This window comes from Triturus cristatus, chromosome 11 (assembly GCF_964204655.1).
Source record: "Triturus cristatus chromosome 11, aTriCri1.1, whole genome shotgun sequence".
In the NCBI taxonomy this organism is placed as follows: domain Eukaryota; kingdom Metazoa; phylum Chordata; class Amphibia; order Caudata; family Salamandridae; genus Triturus; species Triturus cristatus.
Window position 1 is genome coordinate 366,473,997 of NC_140594.1, and position 23,465 is coordinate 366,497,461.

The following is a 23,465-nucleotide window of genomic DNA, read 5'->3' on the forward strand; positions in this document are numbered from 1 at the left end:
CCTTAAATTAAACCACGACAAAACCGAGATACTCCTCATCTCGAACAAAGAGGAGAACCCCCAAATTGCTGAATGGCTAAAGGCCGTCAATGCGCTCAACAGGAATCTCACCCTGGCTGACTCTGTCAAGTCACTAGGTATCACTCTAGACCCGAAACTGAACATGACCAGACACATCAAGAATTCGGCCAAGAGCGCTTTCCTTAACCTAAAACTACTGAACAAAATAAAACCCTTCATCCACCCAGTGATCTTAAACAGGCCACTCAAACACTGGGGCTGTCAAGATTGGACTAAGGGAACACAGTCCTCTCAGGAATAGCAAAATCACATCTGGCTCCCATCAAAACAACTCTGAATGCGGCAACCAGAATGGTCATCGGAATCAAGAAATTCAACCATATTTCCCCTGCACTCAGAGATCTTAAGTGGATCCCAGTCGAAATGTGGATGAGCTTCAGAACAGCCTGCCTCACTCATAAAGCCTCACATACCGGCAAACCCGAATATTTGGCGGCCAACCTCAAAAAAGCCAGTCAGGCCTGGAACCTCAGAAGCTCAAACTCCCTCCTACTCATCCCGCCCAAAACTAGAAAACAAAAACTGTGGCACGATCCTTCACCGGAAGCGCGCCTAAAATCTGGAACTCTATTCCCCCTCACATCAGAACCATTCCCTCTTTTGTAAAATTCAAAAGCCAACTCAAAATCCTGTTCCTCTACCGCTCCCTAGGGAGTCGATAGGATAAATCGGAGCGGGGAAACAGACACCTCGCACTGCTCCGACTCCTTGTCCTCAAGACTACGAAGCTCCCAAACAGCGTCCTGCAATGTTAATGTGTTCTTTCTTTTGTTTGTTTGTTGTGAATCTCTGCATTGTATCTGTTGTAAAGCGCTCCGATACCCTCGGGTCAGGCCAGCGCTATATAAAACTTCTTAAATAAAAAATAAAAATAAAATAAAATAAACAAGTCCTATGGGGCATAGAAGGAAGTGAGGAAATAGTAAGGCGTTGGAATGTTGATCGGGTCAGGCAGACCGGCCAGGGAGAAAGTACTTCAGGGGAACATCAACAAAGTCAGAGTAAACAAGTCAACAAACTCGTTGCTGCTTTGTCAGGGAGCAAGACTTTGTGCATCCCAGCTACCATCCCGGAAAGGCTTAGCGGGAAACCAGGCAACTGTGGTCAAATCCGGAAGGCAAGTGACGCTGGAGGGGTGATCCCCAACCCATCTCCTCAGCAGCTACCTAGGCAGCTCAACCGGGCATCGGCCATGTTGAAAATGGATCTGCAATCAGCAGATTTTTGTTGATTCATCGGAAGGCGAGGGAAGAAGGAGACGAGGCGGGGAGGTGAGAAACAGTGCCCATGTCCAGAGGGTAGGTGACGGCCGAGGGGGTGATCCACAGCCAATGTCCTCTACAGCTACTTCTGCAGCTCCACTGGGTATCGGCCATGTTGCTAGGGCTCTGTCCGCAGTCGAAAGATTATCACGGTTCCATTTGAAATTGTTTAAGTCCGCATTTAAGTTAGTTCGAGGGAATTGGTTAATCAGAGGACCACCGTCCATAGATCCCTGGGAGTAGAGGGTCCTAAGGGGGTAGAAACCAAAATGGCAAAACCTAGCCAGGGAGCTCCCGGTCTGAGCTCATCACCTGTCGGCCATCTTGGAGGTAGTAGACTTTTTTGGTGACATAGAAGAGGTCTGTCTTCCTTTCTCACTTGGTGAATCTTTCTACTTGTTCCTCTGTTTGTCGCATGAGTTGCAAAAGATCAGTCGTTTTTGTTTCAAGGTCTATTGTTTTTATCCCCACTGAGTCAACATCTTGCTGGAGTGTCATCAGACGCCCATTTAGTTCTGTTTTGAGCGCTTACAGGGACGTTGTGAGATCAGTCTTGAGCTCCTCACGCAGTTCGTGTTTAAAATCTCATAGGGACGCCATGCGTTCTTCTTTTGTTAATGCCATTTCTGTCCTCTTCTCTGGTTCCCCTGTGGGCTCTTGTCCATCTGTCTTGGTAAAATAACTAGAGATCCTGTTAGGTTGTGGGTGGGATTTCTTTAGCAGCATCACGATAAGTCCCCTGTCGCACAGGCCAGTTGGAAGTTGTCCCGCACCACCTCGCCTTAGATTCGTCCTGCTACTGGGCCCAACTAGGATGTCCACTTCAGGCGTGGTCTACACTCCACGAGCGACCTTCTATGTTGATCCAGTCTCTGGTGCACTCCCCTCTCTTTTTCCTAATACATTAGCGCTTCTGGGAAATTCTGCTGGGGGCTCTCTTTCGTTCCAACTTGTCCCATGTGGCATCCCCTGGAAGCCACTATTGTTTTCCTGTTAGCAGCTTTGTCTCCAGGTGGTCTTCTCTCCTCACTTTATGCTGTGACTCATCTGCAAACTGACAGGCCGCCATTTTGGAGTCAGGCTTTCGTCCGTGGCAGCCCGACTACTTCTTAGTCCTAGCCTGGGTCAGTGCTAATGGGTTATTTATGGCAGCCCACCTTTGCTGGGTGGAGTTGTTCCACCCGCTCTTCCTGTAATAAATGGATTCACTTGTGCGTCTCAGTCCATGTTGCCGCCATGGCAAGGTCAGGCAACCGTGTCCGCAGTCCCGGTGTCCACAAGCTAAGCTCCCACTGCCCGAGACGCTCCTCACCTCTCCGGCTTGACAGGCTGAAGCTCTCCATTTCTGTCACTTGCGGTGAGCGGGCATCAGAGGAACACGCCCGCTGAACACGCTCACGGGCCTCAAAGTGACCCTCCCCCTGCTCCACTGCGTACCCGCACCCGCTCCTCTTCTACGCGACGACTGTGTTCCGGCTGGGCTACGCTCGCTCTCCAAGGACTCCGCACTTTCTCACAGCACCAGTCACACTTTGCCTCAGTGGCGCTGCTTTGCCATGATTCTGGGTCGCCGTTAGGGTTGGGCCACATTCAGGCCACCATGCTGCCCCTGGCCCCCTCCCGGCTATCCTCTTTCATCCGGTGAGTTTTTTTGGGGGGAGTTCTTTCACTCCGGTCCTAGTTTGTATCTGATATCTCCTGCCCCCAGACACTAGTGGAAGCCGCTGATCACTGCCTCAAGCCCGGCATTCAGTGTCGGTGGTGGCGGAGCTTCAGTGGATTACATCTACCCGGCCATCTTGGCCGGCCACGCATCTCTATCTTGGTAAGGCACTCAGCATGCCTCCTACTGCACTGGATTAGGCTCTTACAGCAAGAAATAGTCAATCTGGGGAGCAAGAAAGTGGAGGACTCTCTGATGCTCTACTTCTGTTCCTATGAAAGCTTCATTAATGAACCCCACAGATGTTGTATTACATTGATGATTTTTTATAACTCTATTGCAAACCATAAAACTACATCAATGCTCTTGCGAAATGACCAGCACTGGCCAAAGGAAAAGAAAAGTGGGTGTGGAAGAGACCAAAGGAGAGCTGTAATTCACTAGAAGAATAAGCATTGAGTTTTTTAAGTGTCTATGATGCGTAATTTAAAAATGGGTGAACTAGTATAGAGATGATGGATGAGAGTTTGTTAGATGTTGTTGTGTTGCCTTCTGGTATATGATTTATACATACATTATTCACAGAGTGGAGATACATTTGGTCGGAGGGGTGTATTGATGTTGTAGTTTTGGGTTTGCACCATAGACCAAGTTAGTCACATCTGTGATGGACATGTATTCAATCGAAATGCCCGATATTAGCATTTTATCCCCATGTACTCTAGCTGTTCAACACTTATGTCATTTACTGCTACCATATTAACTGTACCTACACACTCATACACACATGCAGACATGCCATTTTGCACACACAGACAAGCAGCAGTATACATGTTCACAGAGACCACAATTACCTCTCATTCAAACATACACTGACACCTATATGGAGGCAGTGACGTATTCACACACATGCAGGGACATGAATTCCAACTGACATGACCACATACTCAACCCCCACCCTTGCAGTCTTGTGTGTAAATGAATGCATGCATGCACTCACATGATGGCAAATAACACACACACACATACACCCCAACCACATGTGCACAAGGCACAAGCAACGTATACGCATAGGCACTGACACCCAAACATCAATGCTCACACATGCATGGACAGAAGGTCGAACACATTAACAACCAGGGTGGCTGAATAAACCGCTACTGGCTGGCACCACTGATTTTCATACTAGCATCCCCTGTCCCTGCTTAGGGTGTAAGGGGCACAGGAAGCAACCACCATGCTTGCCATTAGGGGTGAGATGGGGGAAGCAGACACCAATATGAGTGCCTGTTAAAAGAGCAGAAGAATCAAACACCAAAACTGAATGTCTCTGGAATGCTGAAGACAGCCAGGGTGAGGTCTGTGTTTGTTGAAAAGTGCATGAAATGCATGCTGTAGTCAGCCTCTGTGTAGTGTGCAGTCTATATTATGATCAGAAACATGGAATGACGCTAGAATGACGCTAAAATGACTGTAACATGAGTCTAGGACCATGAAGCATATGTGTGCTGGGGCAGTACATGAATTGGCCACTCCAATCATTCTTTGTCCCACATACTGGCGATGCTGTACTCAGGCACACCAACTAAGCCTAAAAGGTCACTCTAATGCAGGCTCTGGATAGAGACTTTTGTTTCAGTTTCAGATGCTCATATTAAAACTTCAAATCACAAAAGTCAGAAATCCACTTTGTAAAGAAAAATATTGCACACAAAGGCTGTAAGGCAACTGACCAATGAAAAGTTTATTAAACTTGGAATGCCAGATCTTTAATGGTTCTCGTTCATACCATCGGTTCAGAAAAGAGCTAAACCTCTCTTAGCCAGACCTAAAAACTGATTGAAAACTCAAAGCACAAAAATGGTTTCTCAGTTATCTAGAGGGGTAAATAGTTATTAGCTAAATGTACTTCTTAAACATGACCATACTGAGCTTTGTGTTGAAAGGCAAGCAGATAGGATTGCTATAAAGGTTAGAATTGAAGCGTCCTACCAGAGGGTAGATCCCAGGTAGACCAGCTATCTGAAAGGCCAATGCAAAATAAATAACTATGATATGTAGGTACAACTCCTGCACATCAGTACAGTGTGCAGCCAGATATAACCACAAAGTCAATAGGAGGAGGCCTGTGGAACTGATTTGCATCTGAACAGCCTACAATGTGGGGATTCCTTTGGTTTTAATGTATTTTGCACTCATCCCTCCTGAGCTTCTTAGCTGGCAGGGTGAGTGATCAGATACAGAACTGAAATATTACAACAGACACTCTACTGTTATGAATTCAAATAGCATTATTGTTCCCTCCTCTGCACCACGATGTGCATAGAATACCTATGATGAACATCTCTTCACTGTGGAGAACCCTTCTTGACTTTGCATCAGTTCATTGATAAGTTGACTGCTCTTCAGTTCACTGTATTGCACATCAATCCAAAGAACCTTAGGAAACCAGAGATGGGACAGGATGTTGAAGAGCTGCAGTCAGGCACTTACACCTCATCACTGCATTAGTTGCTTCACTATTCTACAACTAACAATACACATCAATGCAAATGGATATTTTTAACGATATGTCAATCACATTCAACTCAGCAGACTCACACTCTTGGAATCAGAAATTAAGCAGTGATATTTCTTTACTGGCTTACAGCTTACAGTAACCAGTCTATCTATTTCTGCTGTGTGAGTGAGTGTCAGGCAGTATAATTCCTACCTGATATTAAGTTCCTCCAGCACATTGTTGACTTTTAAAGCCTCGCTCAAAACAGTAGCTCCCTCATTGCTCAACCCGTTATAGGAGAGATCCAACACCTGAAGGAATATGTTTGCCTGAAAAGATAAAAAAGACAGAAGAAGTGCATGAGGAGGAAAAGATGACAGACAGGCTCTCCAAATCAAGCAATGAGAATAGCTGAAAACTGCTAGAGATCCCGAACTGGGTTAGGATGATCAGTATATCTCCTAAAGAGCTTCAGATGCGTGAACATTCAACAGACGCATTTCAGTGCTTCTAAGTCAATCTTATGTGAGCTCCTGGATACAATTTTCTGCATCTGCTAAACTTAAAGGGGTACATTTCTAGACCAAAATGAAGCTTTGGGTAGTGGCAAGTTGGATTATTTCTGCTGCACCTCATTGAAAAATATGGTTGAAGGTTGACAACCAATTCTCAATAGAAAAGGTGTCTGCTTAGTGTATGTACAACCCCCATACTTTTATTTAATATTGATGTTGGTAATCCGTAACAAAAATTAATGAGTGTTCCAATTTCTCTGCTCAAATTGGGGGTGAGCACATACCCACTATGTGCTAATGGAAACGTGGTCTTGTTCACTTTCACAGTGGAGCTACAGAAAGGCTGCAATATGCTTCATGATAATGCAACAGACTTGAAATTAATATGACGAAGTCTTAGGTTAAAGGTTTGGACCACATATCAGAGTGAGCATTAGGTATAAGAAAATCAAAGAACAGAATGTTGTTTCAACGTTTTAATATCTGAGGTCTTAACAAACAAAGCTTCTGCCGTGCTCAATGGATAAAGCAAAAATTTGGCCTTTCTTTACAGCTATGTGTATCTTACAGAGCTTGTATGGTAGATTTGGTGATTGTTCACTTTCCAAGCTGATGAAGGTCTATTTTCAATTCAATTCAATTCAATTCATGGCATTTGGAAAGCGCACAGCTACCACCGAGAAGGTCTCTCGGCGCTAGCCGACAGCACATTAGAGATAAATAAACAGTAACAATTACATAGCCATAAGAGAGGTATTGAACAGGATGGTTTTGTGATTGCTTCTAAAAACTGATTCCTATAGCACATACCTTCCTCAGTATCCCAAAACCTTGAGACTTAGTCTATCAACATTTACTCACTGTCATTTACTGCTATCATGCCTTACATGCACAAGTCGAGGTCCACGCTCGGGATGATCCTTACTCTAAATGAAGGGTGTTGGCAGCAGCTTACTGTGTATTTTAAGGTTCTTAAAGAGAAGGGATGAGCAGGAAATGGAAGATTCACTGTCCTCTTCTATTTTGGTGCAGGCATTCCCACTTTGACTTGCTTCTTACATAGTGAAGCTTCATAGAGATAGCAAAGTCCTAGTTTGATCCCTCTGAAGGAGTTATCAGACACAGACATACCTTCGATGTCACATTTTCATCTGGTCATATTGGCTTTATTTCCACTGATTGTCTTTTAAATCCAGAACAAGCAAGTCAGGGGGCAGCACAATCACTGTGTGTTATGTGGAATGCTAATATGGTATTTCTATCCAAGTGCATTTGATTAATTGTTTTTGCCTCAATCCCACGGTGTTGTGAAGACGAAAATAAAGTATGTTTTGGCTGTGGTGGGCAAATTGTTTGTCTTCTCTTTCTCAAGCTGTTGTGACTTGTGACATGCAGTAAAGATGGGGAATAGAAGTAGAGGGGCATCACCCTTTTGGCCCGGCTTGGCGAAAATAAGCATCCAGCTTAGATGCTGACATCACAACCCATTTGACTGATAATGACATCTTTCACCTTCACCTCTCAAGATCCTCCTATTTTCTTACTGAATGGTTACAGAAAAGAAAGAAAAGTAAACTATTGTAAGTAGGCAGAGCTCTTAAAGCCTTTACTTTGTGTGTCTGCCATTTCCCTTTGGAGACCTGAGGCCCTGGGTAACAGGGGCAATTCTAGTGGTATACCCACTGATATCAATGGCACCCATATCTACCAGAGAGAAGACTTCCCGCAGTTGGAAGCACAGCAGAAGGACCCCTTGGGGGTGCAAATGATCCAAGAATTCTTGTTACATTTTATTTCTATCATCTTCTAGTATTGTTCTCCAAAGGTGAAGATAGCCACACAGCCAAAATGTTGTTCTGGCCAAAGAGTTCTTTCCTCATAGTGCACAGATTTGTTTGATATTATTCAAAATATCACAAAGAGAAGAAGGGTCTAGTTTTAAAAAATGGCAGTGCAGGAATACAACCTGGTTTCGCATCTCTTCAAGATGGAAGGCATTTTCATTCTCACACATTCCCTCTTCAGGGGAAGACTGGTTAGTGATGTTGGATCTAAAAGATGCATGAGTCAGTCATTGTCTTCCAAGACCACAGATGCCACTTATTCTCAAGTGGTTTGAAAAGTGGTATTTTATCATGAGTCCCCCCCCTCATGCAATCTTGAAATTTGTGACGTGGAGAAAAATTGAGCTTTCACAGCAAAATGAGGGCCTAAATGAAGCTTTAATGTTAAAATCATTATTATGAAATACAGTTTTAATGATCACCTTATAACCTTTCAGCAGGGTTTCCTGCCTGGGTGCTTTGGACCTGAAGTCATTTCAGCAGAAGGAACCAATGTTATGTCTTTAAAAGGAATGAACAGGGTGCCCCTCAACCATCTATTATAGACACCTATATGTACTACCCTTTTTGTGATAAGTATTACAATAGTTGATGTGTTGGAAATTGATCACAAATGTCAATCACTAGAGTGACCCGAACTTGACTGAATTAACATAGTGATTTTTTCTGTCTTTGCTGCTGATTGGTAGTAAATACATTTTTTATATTAGTGTTGTATCTTGGATTGGAAAAGTTGTAACAACAGAAAGACAGTGCAGTTATGTTGATGTGTGCACAAAATCGCTAACTAAAAAAGCAGTATTTACTCCTCATTAAACAAGGTTTGCATGAATAAAAGGCTGGGTTAATCTTATATGAAGTTGTCCTCCACCACCTTGAGAAATTCAGTGAGCCTGTGAGAACCAATCTTAAAGAGCTGGGATGCCTGTGCACACGCACACACACACACACACTCACACTCAAACCTTGAGAGGAGTATACTTAGAACATGCACACTCCTAAGCACACCTTGAAATGTGTATATTTAGAACACTCACACACACCCACCCATACAAACAAACACTTTACTCCAGGTCCCAGCCACCTTTGCTACCCAAGAGGAGGGGCAAGGACACCACTGGTCCCCGCCGCATATCGCTATAAAGTGACTCCTGACAACCCTTGGTGAGGGCGGTGCCTGGCAAAAGCCCAGGCCAAGGGCGGGCCCCTTCTGTGCCCATTGGAGCCTCGAAGAGGATGGGCTGGGTCACCCCTCCCTTATTGTTTTTCCTCGAGGTACTGCGCAGTTCTTCTTATTTTATTTAAGTTCTTAGATCTCACCCCCGGCCTAACTGCAAGTACTTATCGACATTTGCTGGCGCTCATAGAGGGTTTTGTCTTGGAATTTTGTTTTGTACCTCTGTTTGGATTTACTGGGAACTAACGATGGTTAAGCGCAAACAATGTCCGATCTTGGAAGGGGTGCAGCAAAGAGAACAGGCCCCCTTGATGGCTACATTGAGAAGGCAGTGGGTGTGCTTGACAAATACATTTTCCTGGCCGAGAAACGTCTTTTGTCAGTTTTGTCGTAACCTGCCTCAGACACCCAAGTGAGTTGTGAGGGGTTGGATTGTGGGGATTTTGTTTGTCACTGTAACCCTTATTTGCTCCCCCTGGCCCATACGGCCAATCTAATACCGCCCTCCCTGGAGAAGCGGAAACAACGCCCTGCTCCAAAAAATCTCTTAACACCCGTAAGGACTCCAAATTTACTGCCCCTTTGGTCACAACAGATTCTGGCAACCCCTTTGTAAAGAGGCCCTGGAGGACATGCTCAAGCAACTGGGGAAAGAAATTGTGGATGTTAATGATTGCAAAATGTCATGGATGCTTGACCGTTTGGGGTGAATTGAGGCTAAACTAGCGGATTTGGATTGCAGAAGGGGTGGTAGTGGGGATGAGGGGATAAAGGGATTGGGTGGGTGCTGTGCAGGAACTCACTCGCCCTACCCCTCCCAACTCTGAGCAAGACTCACTTGGCCACAGGCAGGGCAGTCCCTGGTAGAGGAGATGGTCCAGTCCTTGGTGAATAAATCAGGCAGTGCCTTACAGCCTGCCCCAGCTGCTTTTGTCACACTGGGGGAATTCTCTACTGAAGACATCAGCACATAGTATTTTTGCATTGGATAACCCTCCACCTAGAAATTCTCCTAACCCAGTCAAGGCGGCAGGTTCAGCACTTGCTTTCGTCTCTATATAGGATCCTCCCCCAGCCGCTTGTTCCTATGCGGCCATATTAGTGGATGTCCTTTTAACTAGTGATTCCACGATAGAGTTGATAAATAAAGCAGCCCATTGGGTCAAGGGGAACTCTAGATTCCAGGACTGTCTACACCCGAAACTACCATGGCAAAACACGTTGATTGGGTCGGGAAAATGCAGAAGGAGTTTGAAGGTGACTGCATTATTAGTACCTTTAGGCAGTGCTTAATTTGAGTCGGTGCTTTCCAGTGCTCGGCACCGGCACTTAATTGTCAGCACCGGTGCTTGTGACAGACTGCCACAAAGTGGCGCTATATGGCCATTGTAGAGATGCCCACAACAACATTTAAGTATTAATTAAATATATTAAAAAAATGACTATTACCTGACACCCAAGTCATACTTATAGCTTTGGGGGCCTGAAATAGTTCAAATTGTCACACTTGTAGAAGTGTGATGGTTAATAGTGGAATTGTTACCATCACTGGCAGTGCTGGCAGGGACAATCTGTGGTGCAAGCTGGAGTAGACTCCTGACGAGAGCCCTGGCAGTTAATCTTTTACAAATTAAGCACTGCCTTAAGGGATCCTAGGACAGCCAGGTACCTGATTGGGCCCCCAGTGCCAGCCATCTACCATTGAAACAAGGGTCTTGCCCCAGTTTTTTTATATAGAGACCTGGCAAGCAGGCCAAACTCTACTCCCTTGCAGACATCCCACTTTGCTGTGTCGGTTTGTAACGGCTTCTCCTCTTTAGGTGACCTATCTGAGAATGATTTACTCAGCCTCCATAATGTTTCAACTTCCCCCTGCCCCAAGGAGCCTGGGTTTTTTGTTGTTAATTCATACACCCCAGACTTAATTAGCACTCATAAGAGTACAGTGGGGATCATGCCACCCAACGAGTACACTCAAACACCTCAGGGGACCACGGAGGATATCATGAATATCCTCTTTTGGAATGTTGCAGGCTTAGCCAGTAAATTGGCCTATGATGACTGGGTGCTTTATATACATATTTGTATACATAAGCATGATATTGCTTTATTTCAGGAGGAAGTTATTTTGTGCGGTTATCATTCCTACGTTGTCCCCACAGCTCGTTCCGCTGCTGGCCTCGCCAAGGCAGGCCTAACCTGCTGGGTTAAGATCATCCTGGATTGTAAAGTCACTCCAATTCCCTCTGACAGCCGCTTAATTTAAGTCCTTTTAACCACATGGCCTAATAGTTTGTCTATCAATTTAATACATTTTTATGATTGTTTATGTGAGGCATACCATATTGATGGAGCAAGGACTCGTAGAAAAGAGACTTGTTCGGACACAATCCGCTCCTTTAACTCACTAACAAGGTAATAAAATTGTTTTGTGTTAAACTAATGTGCACTACACAAACACGCGGGTTAGTGAAGCTTTCTTATGTGTTTACTAATGCGAAGAACACGGACAACGGCCTAAAAACGCTTTAAACAGGGAATCTGTACTGTGCATGTGTCAAGTGCATCTACGCAGTATGACGAGCTAATAATTGGAGGGAAATTCTTACGCATGAGCAGAAGGCACTAACATGGCTGCTTAAAGGCTCACGTGCATGGCATCTGCTTTGCTGAAGAGAAAACAAGCTATTATACTAACGCTAATGCGGGGAAAGTATTAATAAATAAAGGGGAATAGAGTAGAGATGGTTGGTATACAGTGAAATATATTATTTTTCTTTGTCTTTCTGACTTTATTATTAGTGCACATTTGGGCCTCTTGTGTATAACTGAAGTAAGCTGAGCCATGTTACTGTATTGTACAACTGCGCATGTCTACTGAAAGTGGACCCGGAACGATTACACTGAATTTGGGAAGAAGCCAAGGTCGCAGAGTGTCCCAGCCTGAGAAAGAACGGTGAAAAGTTCTCCGGAATAGATGTACATGTTGAAGGTTTTAACAAATGTTGCAAATGTAATGTGAATGCTGTGGGAAATACATTTTGTGAATAAAAATTAAGAGGATGGATTTGTAAACAACTGGATTGATTTAAATGACATGTAAGCATGGTATAATGATCACCCCCCCTTGCCTGACCAATTAGATTTCAAATTTTTACGATATTTAAACTTTGGTGGGTGGAACATCCAGAACGAAAAGGTATAATTAATGTAACTTTAGTCAGTTATTTAGCACAAATAGCTGAATGCTGGAGAGAGGAGATGCTGTCGGTGTAGTGGGTGATGCTAATGCTGAGAGAGAGAGACCCTGTGAGATGCTGATGAGGAAGCTGAATGCAGAACTTTCTATCTTAATTTAATTGGGGTTAGATAAGAAGATCGCAGAAGAATCTCGAGGAGGAAGAGAGTGTCAGAGAGGGGTGCGGCGCAATCGTCGGTTCTAGAGAGGTCAACTATCCTGTCCTGAATCCTGTCCTGAAGTCTCCCGGGGACCCTTACCAGCCCTTTGGCTAGGGGGTTGGTCTTCACACCATTCTTGGTTTCAGGTATTTGCAGATGTTCTTTTCTCTCTGTCTTCTTCCTTTCTGTGCATATGTCATTGCATGAGTCCGAAGTATGTGTTTGATGATTAATTAATTGAATTTTCTCTCCTAAGGAGTAAAGGCGACTGTACTGTATTTCTGAAGTGGTTCACATGCCCTATAATTTAGATAAAGTTTTTAAATCTTAAATGAGTCTTTGGTTATTTCATTTTAATTAAAGTATAGGTAAGTTAGTTTCTGTCATTATCACCATCAATTAGTTCAACTAAAGGTCCATCGACCAGAGGAAGGAACCTTTTGATCTGTGAAGGGTTAGTAAAGGTATTTGGACTAATCCTGAATAATTGTGAAACATATAAAAACCACGTCCAGCGGTTTTACTTGACAGAGTGTGTGTTTATGTACCCAAGGTGAGAATCTGTTGTTGATGGTACGTGGTTGGATCAATATTAACAACCTTAAAGTGCTGTCTGATTTTATATTTGGTCTTGAGGAAACCTTAGCATTCCTGCATAATGGCTATAATTTTATTTTGTGGGGTGATTTTAATGTGAAAAAAGAGGGAGGGAGGCCCGCTGATCTTGACCTCACAGTACCTAGAAACGAAGATGCAAGGGCAGCGTTTGGTGTGGAGGACTGTGGCTATGGCTACTATTATAGAGAAATTATGCTTCAACCACCTACCCTTGATTCTTGCTTGTCCCAAGCCTCCTCATTATTTTCATCTAGTGTCTGCCCATTTTGTAGAATTAGGTTTAGTGGTGAGTGGCCTACTAACTAAATCCAGCAAATCAAGGAACTACAGGATGAGTCTTGGGGAGATTTGGTAAAGGCCAGTAGGTTGAATGATACTAGAGCCTTCTAGGTGGCCATAGGAAACATCAAGACAGTGGGGGTAAAATCAAATTCCATTGTGACCACCATAAGTCAGGAAGCTTGGGTTGAGAATTTAAAAAAAGTCTATGACTATTCAAGTGTCTTGGGGGCTATTGAGGTAGTCAATCCCTTACCAGTGTAATTTTCTGTTAAAGAAGTAAGGGATACAATTGCTAAAAGCCCAAGAAGAAAAGCTCCCGGTCAAGATGGGGTGTCAGTGGACCTTTACAAAACTGCCCCGGACCTCAGGGCCCCATTACTCTGTTACAGTTTTAATGTCCTCTGCAGAACGGGCCCACTACAATCCTGGCGTTTTACCATTATTGTTCCTGTCTTCAAAAAGGGCAATTTCCAGTCCCCAGATTGTTATGGGCCAATTTTGTTACTGGACTCTGCTGTTAAGTTGGTGGGTAGAAAGGTTTGGGCTCTCCTCTTGGACTGGGTCGGGGCTACTAGCTCAGTATGGATTCTGTGAGGGCCTAGGCACACCAGAGCAATGTTTTAACCTGTACCTGCTGATAAGTAAGGTGAGGCTCCATTTGTCTGGCTTTGTTGGATTTGTCTTGTGCCTTCAACAGCATGGTGAGGTCCAAGTTCAGGGAGCTACTAATTGGCATGGGGATTCATAACAACTTGGTCCAGTTCCTCAGAGCTCTTTACTATGACCTCTCTGTTTCGGTTTGTTCTCTTGGGCGAAAAGCCCAGTGGCGGCTGGCATCTATGGGGAGGGAGGACAGGTGTGCAAAAATACTTTTAAAAACTTGTACGCAAATAATATAGGTATAAAAAAAGTACCTTACACTAACACAACGTCCTCTGGTCCAGACCTTTTCTTGGGCAGGAACTGGATGCAGCAACTCCCTTGGCCAGTCCTGGCGCTGTTCTCACCAGCATAAGAGCTGCGCTAGGATTGGTGGGAGTGACCTCACTCTGCACTCCACAGTGCTCTGGAGGTTTTGGCTAGGTTAGAGCTGTATGTGGATGATGGGGTTTTGTTATTAAGAACTCCCAAGGGCCTAAAAACACTATTCCAGGAACTTGTAACTTTTATGGACTCACTGGGTTTAGCTACTAACTGATCCAAAACTCTTATCGTAACATGTAACTTAAAGCCTACCAAGATGTGGGGTATCGAGTTTCAAGGTCACCCTGAGGCACTTGCCCAGGATTTTTACCCTGGATGTAGTCTGATTCCAAGGGGAACTGCGAGCCCGGCACCCCTGCAGTATGGCATGAATTGTGATGCTCAGTTGAGTATGTTTTTAACTAGGCCAGGCACATCAGAAAAAAACAATAACCTTTATATTGGAAATGTATAGGAGGAAATGTTTCCCTATCCTTATATATGGCACATGTATATGGGGCTATTGTAATCCCAGGTCTCTCTAGGGGTTGCAAAATAGACATTTGAGGAGAATTCTGGGTGCTCCACCTACATGTTCTACTTTCATATTGCACCAGGATCTAGGGATGGAATATGCAGAGGACTCCATTAATCTTGCCCCACTATCGCTGTGATGCTCAATATGAACTAACCGGCATGCAATCTTCAATAGAGAAATAGTTCTTGACTGCCTAGCCTATGATAGAGGGGTAAATCTCCCCTGGATTCACTATCTAAAGACTATGTTTGAGGACCTGGGGGAGGCGTAGTTTTCCCATAGCCCGGAAACTCTGACCAAGCAAGATGTGGCTCGGATTAAATCTCTGTATAACAACAAATATATATAACCTTAGAGCTGTGAATGAGTTCTTCAAAGCCACTTTTAGAGAGTACACAGCCCTGTAAAACACCCCAGGTATGTCTCCATACCTGCGGTGGATCTATTCCTCATGGGATAGAATATTATTAAAGCGTTTCCACTTAGGTTTTGTTAGATGCCATATTAATATTCCCCTGGGCCAGTATGACGTGGCCAGCATTCTAACATGCCCATGTGATGAAGTTTCACCACAAAGTTTGTTACATTTTGTTTTCTTCTGCAAGTTTTATCAAGATCTTAGCAAAATGTATTTCTTCCCTATTGTTAGAAGGTGGTGTATTCGTTTTTCCTTGGTAGCTCTGGAGTTTCTCCAAGCTCTGGAGACCCCAACAATTTTTGTTAATGTATGCTCCTTTTTAAGATGTGCCATCAAAAGAATGAATTCATTGCAGTTTTAATCTGTTTTTACGTCTATCTTGGGTAGTTTTTAAACATAGACAGTTGCGCTATGATATTATTTATTTATCTTGCAACAAAGTGGCATTTGCACTTACCTACCCATCCAGGCAAGCGTTTATTAGGTGGGGTGATCCCCCTTTTTTCCTTCGCGTTTACATGAATTGCTGCTAATATCTTGAGAATTGCATATTTTCTCTAGGAAGTTTTATCTTGTACATAGTTTAAAGTTATTGTGATTATTGATATGTGATGAACTCCTTTCTTGTAATGCGATGTATTCTGACTGCACTTTTATGGCAAGCAGTTATGGTCACAATAAAGGTTCAATCCAGGGTCCCCAAAAGTCAGTCCTGGAGTGCCGGATCCATGCCAGATTTTTAAGATAACTACATTTATCTAAATGGGGATATGCTAAAAAATCTAGCATGGATCCAGCTCTCTAGGACGGACTTTGGAGAACCCTGGTTTAAACAAAGAAACAAACATACACACATTGAAATGAGCACACTTATAAATTGAAAGCGGTAGAAAACTCTCTAAATAGTCTCGAACAGGCTGCAGCGACTGACCCCACGACGGGCACGCTTCTACAAGACGCCCGAATACAACATGCAGAGTTGCTGGAGACGCTTAGGCAAATAGATTATACTGCCTATATGCACGCAAGACATGCTGACGCGGACAAGGCGGGCCCACTAGTAGCACGCATACTCAGGGATGACCCCCCACATTCCCCGATCCATGGGATTATCACTAGCAGCGGGGACACAGTACATACGCAACAGGACATTAAGGCTGCCTTTTGTGACTACTATCAGGCTCTATATCGAGCACCCCCCCCCCCATTGGTGGAAGAGGCTCTTGATACCTTTTTAGCTGATGTACAGTTTCCACAATTGGACAAATCAGGACAGGATGCTCTCTCCGGCCCTATTACAAGGACCGAAATTAAGGCGACCATCAGGGCCTTACCACGGAATAAGGCCCCAGGTTTGGACGGCCTCCTGACCAAATACTTTGCCACTTTTTCGGACACTCTGGCGCCGCAACTAGAGCTTGTACAAAGCCGCGCTGTCCACGGGGTCCCTGCCCCACTCTACTTGGCAGGCACTGGTAGTCTCTCTCCCTAAACCAGGACGTCCATCGACAGACTTGTCCGGATACAGACCACTGTCCCTACTCAATACCAAATATAAAATATTGAGTAAGGTGCTTGCTAGCTGCCTGCTACCATATGTGCACAAGCTCATACACCCAGACCAATGCGGCTTCGTGCCGGCGCGGTGCACCTCGCTTAATATCATGAGTTTGTATCATGTCATGGCAGCCACCCCCGAGGAGAGAGCCAACGCTGGATGTGTCACCCTTGATTTGAGACAAGCATTTGATACGCTTTGGTGGGATTACATGTTCCGACCGCTATTACGCTTTGGTATACCCCCGGATTATTTAAAGTGGGTTCGGCTTTTATACACGGACCCCACAGCACGGGCCCGCACGGGACGGCATATCTCAAAGGAGTACCCAGTTGGTAAAGGCACCTGCCAGGGATGCCCCCCTATCCCCCTTGCTTTTTGTACTAGCCCTGGAGCCTTTGGCCCTTAGGGTGCAGCTATTGGCAACGCAACAGGGGATCCGCCTGGGGCAGACGACACATGTAATTTCCGCATATGCGGATGACATAATTTTGTACGCTGATAATCTAGCCTCTCTCTCACCCCTCCCGAGCATTTTTGATTCTTTTGCGCAGCTTTCGGGCCTTAACATCAATGACAGTAAGTCTTATGCCTTCTTTTTCCGGCAGGGGGATCGCCCAGAGACGGTTCAGTTTGGCTCCCATTCCCTAACTGTTGCCGCACACACTTTTAGATATTTAGGCATACAGATTTACAGATCAGCGCCAGATCTCATTGAGGGTAACCTGGGCAAAGCTATACGATCTCTCCGCTCCCAGGTCAATTTTTGGTCCTCCCTACCACTCTCGGTGATGGGCCGAGTAGCGATCCCGACCCCGATGCTCATCTCCCTGAACACTACACTCTCCGCTTTGATCTGGGGTAATGGACGCTGTAGGGTTGGGCTGACCAAGTTACAATTAGACACTGATGAGGGCGGGCTGGGTGCCCCAGACTTCCGAGCATATTGCTATGCAAGTCAATTGCAATGGCTATCGTATTGGCTGGCAGGGCGCAACTTACAGGAAATAGATTTTCCCCCTTCAGACGTAGACCGGGGGCGGCTCCACACACTGCTGCTCCCACAGGCTAGGATACCAGCGGATGCCCCGCTGCTCTTGCGCACGGCGCTCACTTATTGGAAAAAAGCCACTCATTACACACGTAGCTGCCTTCCCTATTCCGACACTACTCCACTTCTTGGGATCCCTACCCCCAATGGACTGCTCACTAAACGACGATTGCTTCATTGGGCGGAGGGTGGAGTGACCATAGTGGGTGACCTATTTGACGTCAGCACATTTATGGACCATGGTAATTTTGCACGACATCATGGGGGCACGGATGCATTGTACCTACTGCATGCTGCACTTGTGCAGTATGTGAAGAAACATTGGGCCCCATACAGGGAGGAACCCCCACGCCATGAAATGGTCTTTATGACCTACCTGATGGGAAACGGCCGCCACCTTACCAAATGGCTACAAAGGCATTACCACCCACACCAGAATCCCACTAACGGATCTACACAATAAATGGTCTGCAGACCTGGGGACAGACCTGACAGATAGGGACTGGGACAAAGCTTTAGCATACCCCAGGAGAATTCCACAGAACGCCAAATTCGAATTCATCCAATATATGGTTTTACACAGAGCGTATCTTACCCCGCACCGCTTACAACATATTTTTCCAGCCACACAACACCGCCGTCCGAGATGCAAATTAGAGGGTGCTGATTTACTACACATGCTATGGCAGTGCCCTGTGCTTACCCCTTATTGGTCCGAGGTACTGTCCTTGCTCCCAACTGCGGTTGAGATCCCAGTCTCAGACACGCCTGCAGTATGTCTTTTGGGACTGATAAGACGCCCTAAGGCACAGAAAGTGCAACTTCGCTTTGTAGACCTGTCTTTGCTTCTGGCTAAACGCTCCATTACGATGCGGTGGAAATCGACCACACACCCCCAACTTTACGGCTGGCATGGGGAAGTAGTGAGATGGGGTGGAGCGGAGAGTGCTGCCATCCGCCGGGAGGAAGTCCGTGGATTGCGCAAAAGGATTATCTCTTTAGACTGGGACTGTATCCTGGAAGCTTTCTGGGCCTTGGCCCCGCCACCTGTGCCGATAGCTCGGACATAACAATTGTTTTATTACCTAGCCCCTGTTTTCCAGTTTCCATGTTTAGGGAATTTCATTGTTTGTGAATCCTGCACCATGGGGCGCATACATACCCCTTTGAATGCTTGCGAGCAGTTGGGAGTAGACGCGGGAACACCTTGACATATGCACTAGGAATGGTTCGCGCCAGATGAAGTAACGGGAGGGAGGGATGGGATAGTTGTATTCCTGTACCATACACTTATTGTTGATGATAATGCATGTACACCATTCGATGACTTCAATGCATTACGACATTGTGTATGACTGGAACATGTCGTGATTGATGGGTTGAAAACTAGAAAAATGTAATAAAACCTGTTTAGAAAAAAACAAAAAATCAAATGAGCACACTTATAACATCCCCACACACAAGTTAATTCACCTTGAAGTGAGAACTTAGGAAATCCCCACACAACACATATGCACACCTTGAAATGGCTACACTTAGAACACCCGCACACACCCTCACAAACACATACACATGCTTTGAAATGAGCATACTTAGTACACTTAGAACACCCCCAAACACACACACATATAAACACTCAAACGTTTCCCCACGCACATACACACATCTTTAAACAAGTATGCTTAGAACCTACCCCCAAACCTTTGGCGAATGCAATGGCTCCTTTTCCTCGCAGGTAGTTCCAGCTGAAATTCAGCTCCTTCATCCCAGTGTTTTCTGCTAGTGCAACACCAAGAGTCTCACCTTGAATAAGAAGACAAGAAAACTGAAGCTCATCACAGAAGCCATCTCAAAATTGGCCACTTCGCAGGGTTCTGACCGAAAATGGCTTGCAATATTCTAGCTTTTGGTAAAGCATTAAAATTATATTCAACAGAGTGCAGGGGAAAAGAACAGTAGGGATGTAAGTATACTTAACAAAATGGTAAAAAATGTCATCAAGAGGTTCGGTGATGTCATAACACAGGAGGTCGTAGGACCAGGGTCCAGTAATGTGATGCAATTTCTATTCAAGGATGTACACCTCGGAAAATAATGTGTATTTGTTGGGAGGTTCATTGACACCAATGGTGAGGCAGAGGAATAATAAGGTCAGTATGTGACCTCTGCCACAACATCCTTATATTTCCTTTTGGCCTCTCTTTGTTTCAATTTCAATATTCCCTCAGTACTTTCACCTATCAGCATTACAGCCATTCTGCAGAAGAGCGATAAAAGGGCGTGTTCTTCTGTAAATGGTGCAAGAATCAGACCATGAAAATCTACCTACAGCGCAGAAACACTATCAACAGGCCGTAACATCGCTATCTACATCCACGCCTTAAATTCTAACTTCAACTATATCCACAATTATTCTCATGCAGAATTACCACTAATCTTGCTCTATCGCAGTCTACAATTTATTTATTCTATCTGTCTCTGCAGCAGACTTTGTCTCCTTCCCTGTAAAACCCACCACAATTAGACAAACCCTTACTATGTCACCAAGTGTCCCGTACCCTTCCTCTAACAGCCACGACTCCTCAACTGCACTCTGCTACATTTACTGACTTTGCTCCAACATCATCCACAAATCTTATCGCAATACTAAAATCTGCTAACTCTTCTTCTGCCCTTGCCTACCTGTCCAGTACTCAAACCGCTAAAACCGTTAGCACTAACTTCCAAGGTACTATTCTGTCTAGCCTCCTTGTAAGGTCGTTCCTTCTTATCCGGTACCTATCCCTCAAACTTTACATTTATGGTGGTGCTCCACTTGGCTAAAAAAACTACAGTCTCAATATCCTAACTTCTCCAAAATACTGGAACACCGCTTTACCCACTGACACTCGATCCCAATTGTAACAATCTGCTCAATTCCTTCAAAAATAGGCTTCCACGCTGATGATTCTATTAAGACAGCCCTCATTCATGTTGCTAGATGTATTATCATAGTTCATCACATCCACCTTGAATCCACCCTCATGCTCCCTGGCTTATCGACAGCATTTAACAGTGTTGATCACTCTAGTTTACTGTGCGCCAAAAAGAACCTTGACATTGCAAGTACAGCGCTCAAGTGGTTTTCCTTCTACCTCTCTGACTGGTTCTTTTCTGTAGCCAGGCAATCTCATAGATCATCACCCACCAGCTACCTGTTTGCATCCCCCAAGGCTCTGTCCTGGATGCTCTCTTTTGTTCTATCTACAACACTTCCAAAGGTGGTTTCTAAAAGGCAGCCGGCAGTGATGTTTCTGGATGACACCGGTCAAAAATCCCAATCTTTATAGTTCACCTATGTCCAATCCTGGAGTTCTGACTGCCCACAAAACTTAATCCTTGGCAAATGCTTTCACAATGTTAGGAGGGCAATCTAATTTCCCTGTTCACATTGAACTTTACAATTCAAATTGTATGTATCTGTAATCACTCTTTTGTTTTCAATTACTTTCCATATCTCATTTTTGAATTAATTTCCAGACGTTAGTGTCTTTTTCCATAAAGTGCTTTTTATTAAGTATCTGATTCCATCACGCTTAAAACAGACCCATCCAATGCGTTTCATCCCTTATAGGGACTTCCCCAGGGCAATTTGCGTATTTGTATTCACTTTCATCTTGCATAGCAATGTCATAGTACACTGTACCTGCAGAGTCTCCAAACATGTTGTGGCTCAGGTCCAGGGATTCCACCTTCTGGTTGTTCATGAGGGTGTCAGCAAAGAAGGAAGCCATCAGGTCATTGAAACCATTGCCTGAAAGGTTGAGCTTGCGAAGGGATGTGTTCTCCATTAGCATTGCCGACAGGACCCGAGCACCCTTAAGCCCGAGCCTGTTGTTGGATAAATCAATTTCTAGGAAGTGAAAGACAACATGCTGATTATTCACACTTTTTGATATAATGAAAATGGAGTGGGTGCTACATCAATTTTTGTGAACCTCTACAATATTTTATATCTCAAGAAATATTCATATAGACTTTCATGTCAAGGCATTGGGGTCTTTCTAGTTTTCATGTAATAGATCTGCCAAGTAACTCCAGGTTGTGGTGGGAAATGTAATGCAGTTATTTTGTTTAAATCTGATTTGCACCGCAGAATTGTGTGAAGGAACCGTGCTGTTTAGAGATAGCCATTAGTGTGCTGTGCTAGGAATGGTGTTCTACACAAAGAGTGTTGGCAGCTGTCAGGGTTCTAACCTTCAGTGGTTTGTGCTCAGAACAGTGCCAGCCGCCAGTGTCTGTGAACAGAAAGAAGGCAGCTGTCATGCCATGGATTCAGGATGTGGTAGAAATGTTAGTTCTTTGCTGAGAATGAGAGCCACAGTCAGTGTTGTCTGGTGAGAATGGTGTCTGCTGTCACTGTCTGTGATCAGCATATTAGCAGTGGACAGTGTTACATTTATACAATAGTAGCACCTGCGAGTTTTTTGTGCTCAGAATGATAGCAACGACCAGTATCCTCTACTAGTAATGGTGGAGGGCTGTTGATAGCTATCACTGGCGTGAGCTCAAAAGGGTGACAGCTGCCAATATTCTGGACTCACAAAGTTTGATGTCTCATTGTTCTGTACCCCACCCATGTTTTTGGCAAGTGTCAATGTTAAGTGCTAAAACGTAGGGCAGATTCTGGGCTTGTAGAGTTGGCAGAACTTGGCATTCCTAATATATTTCCTGAATGTTGGCAGGCATCAATGTCCTGTGCTCAGGCTGTTGTCATCTGTCAGTATGTTGCATTCTAAATTAGACCTGGGCGGAGTTCGTTGAGTTCTGCTATGCGGAACCCCGCAAAGTGACCAAAACCTCAGCCTAGCTACACAGATTTCTGCAAGTAGCGGAGTACGCTACGTCGTGCCGTTCGTGCAGATTTTTTGTGCTGGGTGTTTATCCCGCACAATAAAAGCAGCGTGAACTGCAACACCTGCAGCGCAAGAGGGCGCTGCTTCTTTCTGCCACTCGAGTAGATGTTCTACTCAAGCGGCAGCTTCCTCAATGCGTACGGAGGGTTTTTCAACGCGAGCAGAGGCAACTATCCGCGACTGCCCGCATTGAGAAATCTCGCCGGACGGTGGTCTGGAGTAAGATTTTTCACGCCAACTTAATGTTGGTGAGAGAGGAAAAGACACTGCTTCCCTGAGTTTTTCAAAACTCTGCGTTTTACGCAGAGCATGGAGTGGAAGACACTCCGGAAACTACACGAGTGGAGTTGAATTTCAAGCCCAGGCCTACTCTAAATATGTGATGTTTGTCAGTGTTGGGTCTAAGAATGCTATCAGCTATCAGTCTTCTAGACTCAGGCTTTGTTAGCTGTCAGTGCTTTCTGCTTAGACTGTGGTCAACTGTTACAGTGTTCTGGCTTCAGAACAAAGGCAGCTTTCAAGCTCTGTACTCAATGTTGGTTTCAGAATTGTAGCAGCTGTCAGTATTCTGGGCTTAGGTTGTTGTCACTTGTCAGTGTCCTGTGCTCAGACCGTTGTCAGCTATTGTTGGTGTGTGTTCAGAATACTGACATCTCTCTGTCGTGTCCACTCAACCACAATAACGACAGACACAGAGGGTT

General features: G+C 44.7%; 1 protein-coding gene across 2 annotated transcripts in view; it reads right to left on the bottom strand.

Moving 5' to 3' along the window:
• The window catches only part of LRRC74B (leucine rich repeat containing 74B), a 412,716-nt gene that overhangs the window by 147,179 nt on the left and 242,072 nt on the right, over positions 1-23,465 (bottom strand). For both annotated transcript variants that reach the window (XM_085634037.1, XM_085634038.1), the window contains exons 5-7: positions 21,555-21,761; positions 19,563-19,672; positions 5,720-5,835 (exon numbers count right to left, since the gene is read on the bottom strand). In XM_085634037.1, the coding sequence (XP_085490163.1) occupies positions 5,720-5,835; positions 19,563-19,672; positions 21,555-21,761 (433 nt within the window). The remainder of the gene's footprint in view (positions 1-5,719; positions 5,836-19,562; positions 19,673-21,554; positions 21,762-23,465) is intronic.